Below are 13,342 nucleotides of genomic sequence, written 5' to 3' on the forward strand. Positions count from 1 at the left end.
GAGGCGGAATTGCCCTGCCCTTGTGAGTCCGGGCTAAGCAAGCTGCTCCGGTTTGCTCTCAGGAGATTTGGTTCCCTGCAAAATCTCGGTACAGCTTTGGAGGACCAGGGTGAAAATGGTGGCCTCCCAATCTCCGCCCGGAGGAGGTGAGAACTTGGGGCCCCGCTCCTCAGTGTGCCTCCAGAGAAAAGCAGTCACTCCCGTCTCCCTGGTCTCTGGCTGCACTCCGTGCTCACCAGCCTGTGACTGAGTGTTTCTATGTCTGGCACCCCACCCCGTGTGGATTCTCCAAACCCAGCAGATCCGTGCGGTGCACTTCCGTGCTGCTCCTTCCAGGGGAGGAAGGGGAGTCTCCCCGGCTCTGCCGCTTGTTGGGTCCCTGCTGGAGGAGCAGTAGCCCGACTGGGCCGCGGATCACAGTTTATGGCAACCCCGAGCTGAGAGCCCATGCCTCGGCTCCGTCTCTGCAGCTGGCTTTCCCGCTCCGATACCTGAGAGCTCTGCCGCACTCAGGCACCCCTGGTCTTTCTGTGACCCTGAGGGTCCTGAGACCACACTGTCCCGCGAGGGTTCCACCCCCCGCTTAGCCACTGGAGCGACGTCCCTCAGTGGAGCCGACTTCTAACAGTTCCGATTTTGTGCTCCGTGGCTCCACCACTCACCAGAAGCGGCCGACGGAGGCCCCCTCCCCCGCCGTCTATCCTCCTGAATATCACCTCAGATTCACTTCTCCGCATGTCCTACCTTCCAGAAAGTGGTCGCTTTTCTGTTCAGAGTGTTGTTACTATTCTTATCTTCGATCTCCTGTTGAGTTTGTAGGTGTTCAGAATGGTTTGATCCCTATTCAACTGAATTCCTGAGACTAGATGAAATCCAGGTCTCCTACTCCGCCATCTTGCTCCATCCCCCCACCATCAACATTTTTAACAGAGCTGGAGCAAACAATCCTAAAATTTGTATGGAACCAGAAAAGACCCCGAATAGCCAGAATAATGTTGAAAAAGAAAACCAAAGCTGGTGGTATCACAATGTCAGACTCAAGCTGTATTACAAAGCTGTAATCCTCAGTTGCATATAATGCCCAGTGCTCATCACAACATGTACCCTCCTTAATACCCTCACCTGGTTACCCCAACTAATGAATTGTTGAACACTACATCAAAAACTAATGATGTACTATATGGTGACTAATTGAACATAATAATAAAAAATTAAAAATTAAAAACAAGACAAAACAAAACACAAAGCTGTAATCCTCAAGACAATATGATACTGGCACAAAAACAGACACGTGGATCAATGGAACAGAATAGAGAACCGAGAAATAGGCCCTCAACTCTGTGTCAACTAATCTTTGACAAAGTAAGAAAGAATATCCAATGGAAAAAGGGCAGTGTCTTTAAAAAATGGTGTTGGGAAAATTGGACAGCCACATATAGAAGAATGAAACTGGGCCATTTCCCTACACCATACACAAAGATAAACTCAAAATGGATGAAAGACCTCAATGTGAGACAGGAATTCATCAAAATCCTAGAGGAGAACACAGGCAGCAACCTCTTTCACCTTGGCCATAGTAACTTCTTGCTAGACACCTCTCCAAAGGCAAGGGAAACAAAAGAAAAATGAACTATTGGGACTTCATTAAGATAAAAAGCTTCTGCACAGCAAAGGAAACAGTCAACAAAACTAAAAGGCAACCTACTGAATGGGAGGAGATATTTGCAAATGACATATCAGATAAAGGGCTAGTATCCAAGATCTATAAAGAACTTATCAAACTCAACACCCAAAGAAAAAATAATCCAGTCAAGAAATGGGCAGAAGACATGAACAGACACTTCTCCAAAGAAGACGTACAAATGGCTAACAGACACATGAGAAAATGCTCCACATCACTTGGCATCAGGGAAATACAAATCAAAACTACAATGAGATACCATACCAGTTAGAAAGGCTAAAATTAACAAGACAGGGAACAAGTGTTGGTGAGGATGTGGAGAAAGGGGAACCCTCCTACACTCTTGGTGGGAATGCAAGCTGGTGCATCCACTCTGGAAAACAGTAGGGTGATTCCTCAAAAAGTTAAAATTAGAGCTATGCTATGACCCAGAACTAGCCCTACTATGTATTTACCCCAAAGATACAAATGTAGTGATCTGAAGGGGCACCTGCACTCCAATGTTTAAAGCAGCAGTGTCCACAATAACCAAACTATGGAAAGAGCCCAGATGTCCATCAACAGATGACTGTATAAAGAAGATGTGATATATATATACCATGGAATACTACTCAGCCATCATAAAGGATGAAATCTTACCATTTAAATTGAAGTGGATGAAACTGGAGGGTATTATGCTGAGCAAAGTAAGTCAATCAGAGAAAGATAATTATCATATGGTTTCACTCATATGAATGTTATAAGAAACAGTGCAGAGGATCATAGGGGAAGGGAGGGAAAAACAGAATGGAAAGAAATCAGAGAGGAAGGAAAACCATGAGCCGACTCTTAACTATAGGAAAGAAACTGAGGGTTGCTGGAGGGGAGGTGGGTGGGGGAATGGGGTAATTGGTAATGAGCATTAAGGAGGGCACGTGATGTGATGAGCACTGGTGTTATATGCAACTGATGAATTATTGAACTCCACATCTGAAACTAATGATAGTTTATATGTTGGCTAATTAAATTAAAATATAAATTGGGGATGAAATGGCCACGGCAGGGTGGTGGAACACAAGATGGTTCTGTACATTTAACTTAATATTTTATCAGGTACACATCCCCTGGTATTAAGTGTTCTTCAAACACATGTTTAAAAAGCTGCCTGATTCCATCATGTGATATTTTGTGGAGTAGTGGGAACAGAGATATTGAACAGTTAAGACTGTTTTTGTATTTTCATATAATAAATAATATTGTAATGAACATCTTTGTGAATAAGTCTTTGTGTTCATCTATTATTTATTTAGGATATTTTTATGGATTGAATTGTGTCTGCCTCTCCCCCACCAAATTAACATATTGACATTTGAATCCCCAGTACCTGATAATATGACCTTATTTGGAAATAGGGCTGTTGCAGATGTAATTAGGTAATATGAGGTATTATGGGAGTAGGGAGGGTCCCTAATCCTATATGATGCTGACCCTTCAAAAGAATGACATGAGGAGACACACAAGCACATAGGGGAATTCCATGCATACCAAGATTGGGGTTGTGCTGCCACAAGCCAAGGAAATACCAGAAGTTGGGAGAAAGGCCTGGAACAGGTCTTCCCCTAGTGCCTTTGCAGGGAGCATGGCCCTGTGGACAACTTCACTGTGAACTTCTGGCCTCTAGAACTGTGAGACAATTTCTGCTGTTATAAGCCACCCAGTTTGTGGTACTTTGTTATGACAGTCCTAGGAAACTAACAAGGATACACTCTTGTACAAATGGTATATATACATATATATACATATACATATACATAGATGTATTAGGTATGTTTATATATATGTGTGTGTATATACTACAAACATGGCAGCAAATTCAAATATATTATTTTCTTTAAATTTGTACAAATGGTAACAGCCTGTATACAATGTCTGCCCCCTATCTTTTCTTTCCATCAAAAATATATCCTGGGGGATGTCCATATCATTACACAAAGAGATTCCTTGTTCTCTTTAGAGCTGTACTACATTCTATCCTTTGAATAATATGTTGATTTAGCCGGTATTATATTGATAGATATTTTGATTGTTTCCATTCTGTTGTCATCACAAAGCATGTTGCAGTAAATAAGCTTATACACATCACATTTCTTGTGTGCACAGGCATATCTGCAGGACAGAGGCTCAGAAATGGAATTATTGAGTAGTTTGTATATTTGGCAGATACAAATTGCCCTCTCTACAGGCTGTATCAACGGACACTCCCAGGAGCACTAAATGGGGGTGGAGCTAAGATCTGAGCTTAGGTTGTCTGGATTGGAATCCGTGATTGTCATCTTTCAGCTCTGCAATGAAAAGGGCCTCTCCTGGTCCTGTCCAGGACAGCCTTTCAGGAGAAAACTACTGTGAACTTGTTATTTTCTTGGTTGTCTAAGCTGCTTTTTTCCCCTAATGGCCAAAGATTCCATTCAATCATGCTGGGTTTAGACTCCACCTTGTGGCTTGGTACTCCCACTTTTTTCCAGAGGCCACATGGATCAACATGGACACTGGCAACAGGACCAACATTCAAAACAGATGAACATAGGGGAAGGGAAGGAAAAATAAAATAACATGAAAATAGAAATGGAGGCAAAACATAAGGGACACTGAACTCTAGGAAACAAACTGAGGGTTGCTGGAGGGGAGGTGATGGGTTAATTGGGTGATGGGCATCAGGGCACGTGATGTAAGGAGCACTGGGTGTTATATGCAACTGATGAATCTCTAAACTCTACCCCTGAAACCAATAATATGGTATATGGTAACTAAATTGAATTTAAATGAAGAATAAAAGAAAAGGTAACCCCATGCCCTTTACCTCTCACACTCTCCCCATTCAGTCTCCCCTTGGCAACCGCATCCCGAACCGTTAATCTACTTTCTCACTGTACGGATTTGTCTATTCTGATGATTTAATATTAATAGAATAAATTAAAAAAAGGACCAACATTCAAATTTACCACCTTTTTTTTGGTTACTGTTCTTCCTCTTTCTTAAAATGCCTAAGGCAGAAAATACAAGGCCCCATACTGAGACCCTGGTGATGTTGCACAGCTGAGATTTCTGGTAGACCCGAGTTTGGCAAGGCTGGGTCAGCTCCAATCCTGCTTGCTGGATTTGGAGTTTCTGTATTGCCAAGCCTCCCCCCTCATCTGACTCCAGCCAGTGACCCCTGGTCTGCAGAGTGAAATCTCCCTTACCCCTAAGGCTTTGCCCTCCTTCAAAGCTCTCCGGACAGGTTGCTCACTCACAGATGGTTTCAAACCTGGTGGGTTCACAGGAAGTAGGTGTACTTGGGGCTGGTTGCTTGGATACAGGGCCACCTGACACATGCCTTCTTGGGTCGCAGGATAGCTGTTGTGGGGTGCCCGCACAAACACAGAATTGTCCATGGGTCCTGCTGAAGCCATCGGATCCATGCTGCTAAAACACAAATGTGATAGACTCGTCTCTCACATAGTCACTGATGTTTATATTGAAAAAGGACTTCTGCCTCCAGTAGCTCATTTGAGCATCTTAACCTATTTATTAATGCCATTGATTAATCTCATTTTATTTTTTTATGTGTTTTTTGCTTTATTTAAAAAAGATGACTATTCCATTCTACAGAATAAGATTTACACTCAGGCAAAATCAAACTGTGGGCAGATTAATCTCATTTTAGAGATACTATGACATACCAGTTATGGGACACTTATGAAGTGTCAGGCAGTCAGAGCTTTACAAACACATCTCCTTTCATCCTCACCCTGGATGAGCTTTATAGGTGAGAAAAGTAAGGCTCAAAGAAGCTAAACTCTGCCAGAAGCCAAGGGCTGTGTCTTTCTCGTTTTTGAATCTCTCATAGTACTTAGCATGGTACTTTGCATATAGTAATACCATCTGATTACACAACTTCAGAGGTGGAAAGTCTTTTGGAGTACTTTGAGTCCAATTCTCTCAATTTCTAGAAAAGGAAGCTGAGGCTGGGAAAGTGGACATGAATTTCCCAAGGTCCCAGTCACATAAATATTAGTTAAATGGGGATCATCCTCCTCAGGAGAAGCCCTGTTGCTAGTGGCTGTTACGGACTTTGGGTGTCCAATTTTCTAGGCTACTTATGAATTCTGGTCTGGTTTTTAAAATTTCCTTTCTTTTTTGGAGCAGACCCTAAAAAACTTTGTACAATAAACCCTGCCACATGCCCCACCCCACACCCATATTCATCATATCTCATCTGGCAGAAAAATCTCATCACCATCCCTCCAATATTCATAAAAACCATTAGACTATACATACTCACTTTGCTCTGCCAGCAGCTAAGGCTGTCTTGCTCCTGTTCCCAATTCTTTGCTGTAGGCAACCCAGTTTCCTGAAAGAATGAACAAATGAGGCTCTGTTGGGTGCTATGTTCAGAAAGATCCAAAGTCCTCTTCACTTTCTCCTAGGTGCAGGCCAGCTCACCGACTGCTTGAGCTCAGCTTCCCCTCCTATATTTGCTTCCTGTTTTGGCCAAGGCGCCAGTTAAATGCAATTCAATTGGGCAGTATTTAATGGTATCTGTGTGGAGAAGAAAGTGTTGTGCTTAATGCTCTTGGAGACATGGAATGAACCAGGCACTCAGGGGTAATGTACGTGGCTGTAACACAAGACAGAATGACATAAATGCTACAGTTAGAGAAACAAGGCTCCCCAAAGGAGAAGAGAAACTGATTTACTGGATTTGAAGAAGGGGAAGGTGGAATTTTGAAATCAGTAAACTGCACGAGAAAAAGGGAGTCAGCATGTGAAGTGAGAGTTGCAATTAACTTAAGTCTAGTTTTATCTATGCCACACCATATAGGAAATCAGAAAACACCTGTGATGTATCCATGGTGTATATCATGTGACTTGCACAGGCAAAATGAACAAGAACTGCTGCACTAGGCAATGAGTATCTCGATGGAATAGCCCATCACATTCACCTTTGTATTCCTACTGACATATAACAGGCATTCAACAGATGCTTGTTGAATGAACAAATGAAGTTGATGGGATGGTTAGAACTTTGTAAAATGGTCAAAAGAAAGGACATTATTGCAGGCAGAGGGTATGGAGGGCAAAGGATGGAGGAAAGAGGTAAAGGATATATTTTGGGTATGGCTGAGAGTGGCAGAGCATTTTGCGGGAGAAGGACTTTGAAAGTAGTAAGGATGAAAAGGTAGATGGAGCCAAACGGCATGTCCTTACCCATTTTTCTATCACATTTCTGGATCTTTGTCTTTCGGTTTTCAAGAATCCTTTATATATTAGGGATATTAACTCTTCATCTGGGAATATCTTTTCTCCAAGTTTGACAACTGTCTTTTGACTTTGTTTATAGTGGTTTTTAATTATGTAAATGAAAAATTTATGTAGTAAAATTTATCAACCTTTTGTTACTGTTATAGATTGAATGTTTGTATCCCTACCCTGTTCCCCAATTCATATATTGAAATGTAACTCCCTAAGGGATGATTTTTGGAGATGGGGCCTTTGGGAAGTGATTAGGGTGGAGCCCTCATGAATGGGATTCATACTTCCTGTTTCTGTCATGTATGGGATTAATACCTTTATAACCTCAGAGAGTTCTCTAGCCCCTCTGCAATGTGAAGACACGGTAAGATGGACTATCTATGAACCAGGAAGTGGGCTTTCCCAAACACTAAATCTGCAGATGCCTTAATATTGGACCTCCCAGTCTCCAGACCATGAGAAATAAATACCTGTTGTTTAAGCCACCTAGTCTATGGTATTTTTGTTACAGCAGCCAAAACAGGGTAAGAAAATGACCTATGGAGTTGAGTCTTTATTAGAAAGCCTTCCCAACACTAAGACTAAAAAGGAATTCACCTGTGTTTTCTTCTAGTACTTGGATGGTTTAATTAGAAAAAAAATTCATAGATAATCCAATAAGCTTTATTTTTCCCTCCAACAGTTAAGTGTTTGGTGTCAAAGTACATTTTTCCTAACACAATGCTTCCTTTACCCAAACTATTAATTTCGTTTTTAAGAATAATACAGTATGTGATTAAGCTTTTTACATTTTTTAATTTAAATTCAATTAGCCAACATATAGAACATCATTAATTTCAGATGTAGAGTTCAATAATTCATCAGTTGCATATAACATTCAGTGCTCATCACATCACATGCTCTCCTTAATGACCATTACCAATTATCCCATCCCCTCACCACCTCCCCTCCAGCAACCCTCAGTTTCTTTCCTATAGTTAAGAGTCTCTCATGGTTTTTCTTCCTTTCTGATTTCTTTCCATTCTGTTTTTCCCTCCCTTCCCCTATGATCCTCTGCACTGTTTCTTATAACACTCATATGAGTGAAACCATATGATAATTATCTTTCTCTGATTGACTTACTTTGCTCAGCATAATACCATCCAGTTTCATCCACTTCGATTTAAATGGTAAGATTTCATCCTTTATGATGGCTGAGTAGTATTCCACTCTGTGTGTGTGTGTGTGTATGTGTGTGTGTATACACAACATCTTCTTTATCCATTCATCTGTCGATGGACATCTGGGCTCTCTCCATAGTTTGTCTATTGTGGACACTGCTGCTTTAAACATTGGAGAGCAGGTGCCCCTTCAGATCAGTATATTTGTATCTTTGGGGTAAATACTTAGTAGGGCTATTTCTGGGTCATAGGGTAGCTCTATTTTTAACTACTTATTTATTTATTTATTTATTTTTATTATGTTCAATTAGCCAACATATATTACATCATTAGTTTTTGATGTAGTGTTCAACGATTCATTAGTTGCATATAACACCCAGTGCTCATCACTTCATGTGCCCTCCTTAATACTCATCACCTGATAGGAAAAGTTAGTGAATGAATTACCTTCCCTATTGACCTAGAGAGAACTGAGTATCCTTAAAAGATTGTCTCTTTAGGCCAGCATTACCCTGACACAAAACCAGATAAAGATACTACAAAAAAAGAGAACTATAGAACAATATCTCTGATAAACATAGATCCAAAAATCAGCAACAAAACATTAGCAAACTGAATCCAACAATAATTTAAAAATTCATTCACACAATCAAGTGGGATTTATCCTTGGAATGCAAGGGTGGTTCAATATTTGCAAATGAATCAATGTGATACCTCACATCAACAGGAGAAAGGATAAGGACCATATGATCATTTCAATAGATGCATTAAGGAAATGCAAATCAAAATCACAATGAGATATCACCTCACACCTGTCAGAATGACTAAAATAAAAAACACAAGAAACAGTAAGTGTTGGTGAGGATGTAGAGAAAAAGGAACCCTCGTGCACTGTTGGTGGGAATGCAAGCTGGTGCAACCACTGTGGAATACAGTACACAGGTTCCTCAAAAAATTAAAAATAGAATTAGCATATGATCTTATAATTCCACTACTGGGTATTTACCCAAAGAATATGAAATCACGGTGCGCCTGGCTGCATAAGTCAGAAGAGCATGTGACTTTTGATCTCAGGGTTGTAAGTTCAGTCCTATGTTGGGTGTAGAGATTACTTAAAAAAAATAAACAAGAAAAAAAGAATATGAAAACGTTAATTCAAAAAGATATATGCACATCTATGTTTATTGCAGCCTTATTTTACAATAGCCAAACTATGGAAGCAACCCAGTTGTCCATCCATAGATGAATGGATGAAGATGTGATATATATATGCAGTGGAATATTACTCAGCCATAAAAGGAATGAAATCTTGCCATTTTCAACAACATGGGTAGGATCTAGAGGGTATAATACTAAGTGAAATAAGTCAGTCAGAGAAAGACAAATACCGTATGATTTCACTCATATGTGGAATTTAAGAAACAAAACAAAGGAACAAATATAAATATAGGGAACTGATGGTTGCAAGAAGGGAGGTAGCTCCAGGGTGGGGAGGGGGATGGTTGAAACAGGTGATGGGTATTAAGAGTATACTCATCATGATGAGCACTAAGTAATGTATAGAATTTTTGAATCACTATATTGTATACCTGAAACTAATATAGAATTATACTAAGTATATTTATATTAATATACTAGAATTAAAAAAATAAAAAAATAAAAAAAATAAAAGATTCAGTCTCCTTACACTGATTCCACCAATTCTGCATATGCTGATGGCTTATGTGTATCTTTGTGCCTACTTTTGTGCATTGTTGTACCATATGGGGTCCCAAAAGAAAACAAAAGGCAGTCTTAAAGTGTTTAGTTGTATATTAATGAAGGGACTATTTACAGAAGTGTGGGCAGAGTTATGGGAGCCAAAGGGGATGTTGACACATCTGTTAACTTCCCCTAAAGCTGTAAGGGACAAGAGGCAGGGACTGTGTAACTGTAGCAGCAAGAGCATAGCCAGGGATGTGAGCTGCCTAATTTGTCACAGCTACTGCCAAAATTGAGCAGAAAAGGGGAGGGTAAACTCTGTTTTCTCCTTCCTCCAGCTTTTCAACTTCACTGGCTGAACACCACTGGAAGGACAAGAACCAGGGAGTATAAATGATGCAGTCCACATAGGTCAGCCTCCCAGGGTACAGAGCTGGGCAGAGGGCTATGCTGGCTATCTCTCACCTGCCTCTCCAGATCTCCTCTCCATCCTTCTCTATTCTGTTGTGTCCCTGGAGACTAATATTTATATGGATTTCATCAACAGGCACCCTTGCTCTCTGGCTTCTGATTGGTCTCAAACCACAGGATGTCCTGTTAGGAAATTGGAGGGGAGAAAAGGCAAATGATTAATTCTCTGTTTCCTCCTTGTGCTTTTGCCAAGGGCTGGTGGGTTCCTTGACCATGGGTCACAACTGTCCAAGTGGCCCTGTGAGTTTCTTCTCCTGGGTCTGGGGAACCACACTTTTCACTTGCATATTCAGGCTTCCAGGATTAGGATTTGCTCCTGATCTTAACAACTTTGGGATATTATCCTATCACTTGTGGTTTCTCTATACCCTACCCACATTTTGTGGAAAGCCCCTGTATTAAATGTCCTCAAATTATCCCACTGGAATATTCTATCTCACCATTTACCTAGTTGCTCTAAGGGCAGAAAATGGATGTGGATGGGCAACTGGAGGCTTGTCTCCCTCTTTGGTCCCCTCCCACCCCAAAATGGAAGCAAGCATGTTACTTATGACTCTACTTTTGAACTTGGAGTTCTACTCATGTGGATTGACACAAGGCTCCCAGTAAATACAGGATGACTTTTCCTCTCTTAGAGAAGGCCTGACTCATGGAAAGCTCAGAACAACTATGCGAATATGATTTTTTACAAAATTTAATGGAAACATTTTTTCAATTTTCTCTTTGGATAAAAATAAAAAAATTGTTTTTCCACTGTTTGAGCACATTCTTTTCCCTCTAGTGAAAGCCCTTATGCATTGAGAGCTAGGAGTGGGAAATGCAGGAGGATGCTAAAATGCCAGCATCATATCTGCAGGACCTGCATATTTTCCAAGGAAAGAACATTGAAGAGAGTCAAAGTATACAGAGGCTAATCAGTTAGGTTTATAGATTTCTAGAGTTCTCAAGTTTAAAGAAAGGCCTAGATTCCATTGCCCCCAAAGAAATGTAAGAGATTCAAATGTTGAAGCAATACAGTTGTAAAAGGTACCTGTTCTTCAAGGTTATGTTACATTTATGAAGGGTGATGAAGGAAACATCTCCTTTAGAAGGTTTCCTTTGAAGGGATTGATGGACCATCCTTGGAGGGCATTACAGAGTCCAGGTGTAAAGTCTCTCAAGACACTGGAGCTCCATTTAGATTGGCTTCGAGAAATTATTTAGCCCTTCTATACAAAAAAGGTTAGAGGATTTCAAAAACCCCTAAGAAGAAAAAGGAAAAAAAATATTTAAGAAAATCTCTCTAGGCTGGGATAAAATTAAAATACAGACTTTGTAGTCACTGTTTACAAAGAGAGCCAAATCATGAATTACACTTCAGAATTTGTACAAATATGCTAAATAGGTTAGAAAAATTGTTGTCAGATAACTCAATCTTAAATGATTTTCTAGTTAGAAAAGAAACTTCCCAAGTGAAACACCAAGTAATAAAGCTGTGGTTTGAAGGTAAAGATTACACTTGGAAATTGTAAAATAAACTAGTATCTAGGGGTGTCTGAGTGGCTTAGTTGGTTAAGGGTTCGACTCTTGGTTTCGCCTTAGGTTGTGATCTCAGGGTCCTGAGATCCAGCCCTGTGTCAGGTTCCATGCTTAGCGAGTCTGCTTAAGTCTGCTTAAGACTCTTTCTCTGTCTCCCTCTACCCCTACCCCCCATGCATGAGCTCTCTCTCTCTCAAATAAATAATTTTAATTTTAAAAAAGATTTTACTTATTTATCTGTCAGAGAGAAAGAGAACACACAAGCAGGAGATAGGGCAGGCAGAGGGAGAAGCAGGCTCCCCACCAAACAAGGAGCCTGATGCAGGACTCAATCCTAGGACCCTGGGATCATGACCTGAGCTGAAGGCAGGCACTTAACCGACTGAGCCACCCAGGCAACCCAAATAAATATTTTTAAAAATGTATAAATACTGTATGGAATAAAAGTTTAAATAGGATTCCATTTTTAAAAGCATAAAGACTTCTTTGCCTAAAAAATTTTTTTGATAAGAGAAAGAGACAATCTAATAGTGATGACCTCAGGTTCTCTCCTAGTTATAAAAATCAAACATTTGCAAATTGACAACACACTAATACTTTGTAGTCATAAAAATAATTTAAAAAAAGACAGACACATACAGGTGACTGTAGTATTTTTTTTTTTTTTTTAGTTATGGAGTGCAGTTTTATTGCATGAAATTCAATCTCAGATATCGGGATATAGAGCTAAGTCAATTTTCATGTTCTAGAACACAAGGATGGGCTTTCTCTTGCCCTGTTAATTCCCAAAGATGTGCTTAGAATGTTCTCCTTCCTGTAGATCAGTTCCTTCTTTGTACATATGTACAAGAAATGTCTACTGTTAAATACTCAGTGGTATCTGGGGAGTCCAGATGTAACTGTGGCTTCTAATACTTCCATCTATGTTGAATTCTGCATAAGCAAACATTACTGGAATGATTCACCCACAGCCGGGAAACATAGTGTTTATATTATGGAGAGGGAAATTACTGCATAACCAAGGTGATGAACAATGCTTCCTTGAAAGTCAAAGACTGCTCACCAGTACTGTGTAATAAGAACACTAGTTAAAAAGCGAGCTTAGATAAGGCCACAGAAGAGCAAGCACTGTACATAAAACTTACAAAAATAATTCCTAAAAAGGTCAAAAGAAAAGCATGAAATTAGAAAGTAAAGTCCTTTATCCAGCATGTTATCTTTACATTACATTTTGAGTGATATATTTGGGAGAAAACCTAGAAATTCATTGGTGTAGCCCTCTTATTTTACACACGAAGTAAGTAACACACAGAGAAAGGCAGTGACTTGCTTACCATGGTGCAGCTGGTTAGTGGGAAAACCAGGACTGTCCTGCTATCTTCCAGCCCAGTGTAAGGCCTTCACTGTAACATAAAGCATGCAAAAACATTTATAATAAGATATCTATTTCATTGTGTAAATTTCAGGGCTGAATGTATTAGAAGACATAACAGTTAGATGCTTGAATATTTTTATAATCATAAGTTTGGATTTAAGAGAA

At 40.0% G+C, this 13,342-nt stretch overlaps 1 protein-coding gene across 2 annotated transcripts in view; it reads right to left on the bottom strand.

The window, feature by feature from the left end:
• Positions 1–6,195, bottom strand: part of LOC112828966 (membrane-spanning 4-domains subfamily A member 8-like) — a 27,725-nt gene extending 21,530 nt beyond the window's left edge. The window contains exons 1-3 of one of the 2 annotated variants that reach the window (XM_073883319.1): positions 6,143–6,195; positions 5,982–6,050; positions 4,900–5,122 (exon numbers count right to left, since the gene is read on the bottom strand). In XM_073883319.1, the coding sequence (XP_073739420.1) occupies positions 4,900–5,118 (219 nt within the window). In that variant the 5' untranslated portion in view covers positions 5,119–5,122; positions 5,982–6,050; positions 6,143–6,195. Of the gene's footprint in view, positions 1–4,899; positions 5,123–5,977; positions 6,051–6,142 lie in introns of those variants that run through there. The other variant, XM_073883320.1, reaches the window with a different exon arrangement.
• Positions 6,196–13,342: the final 7,147 nt, after the last annotated feature.

The sequence above is a fragment of the Callorhinus ursinus genome, unplaced genomic scaffold (assembly GCF_003265705.2).
Source record: "Callorhinus ursinus isolate GAN/ISIS: 27379988/994484 unplaced genomic scaffold, GSC_fseal_2.0 scaffold51, whole genome shotgun sequence".
In the NCBI taxonomy this organism is placed as follows: domain Eukaryota; kingdom Metazoa; phylum Chordata; class Mammalia; order Carnivora; family Otariidae; genus Callorhinus; species Callorhinus ursinus.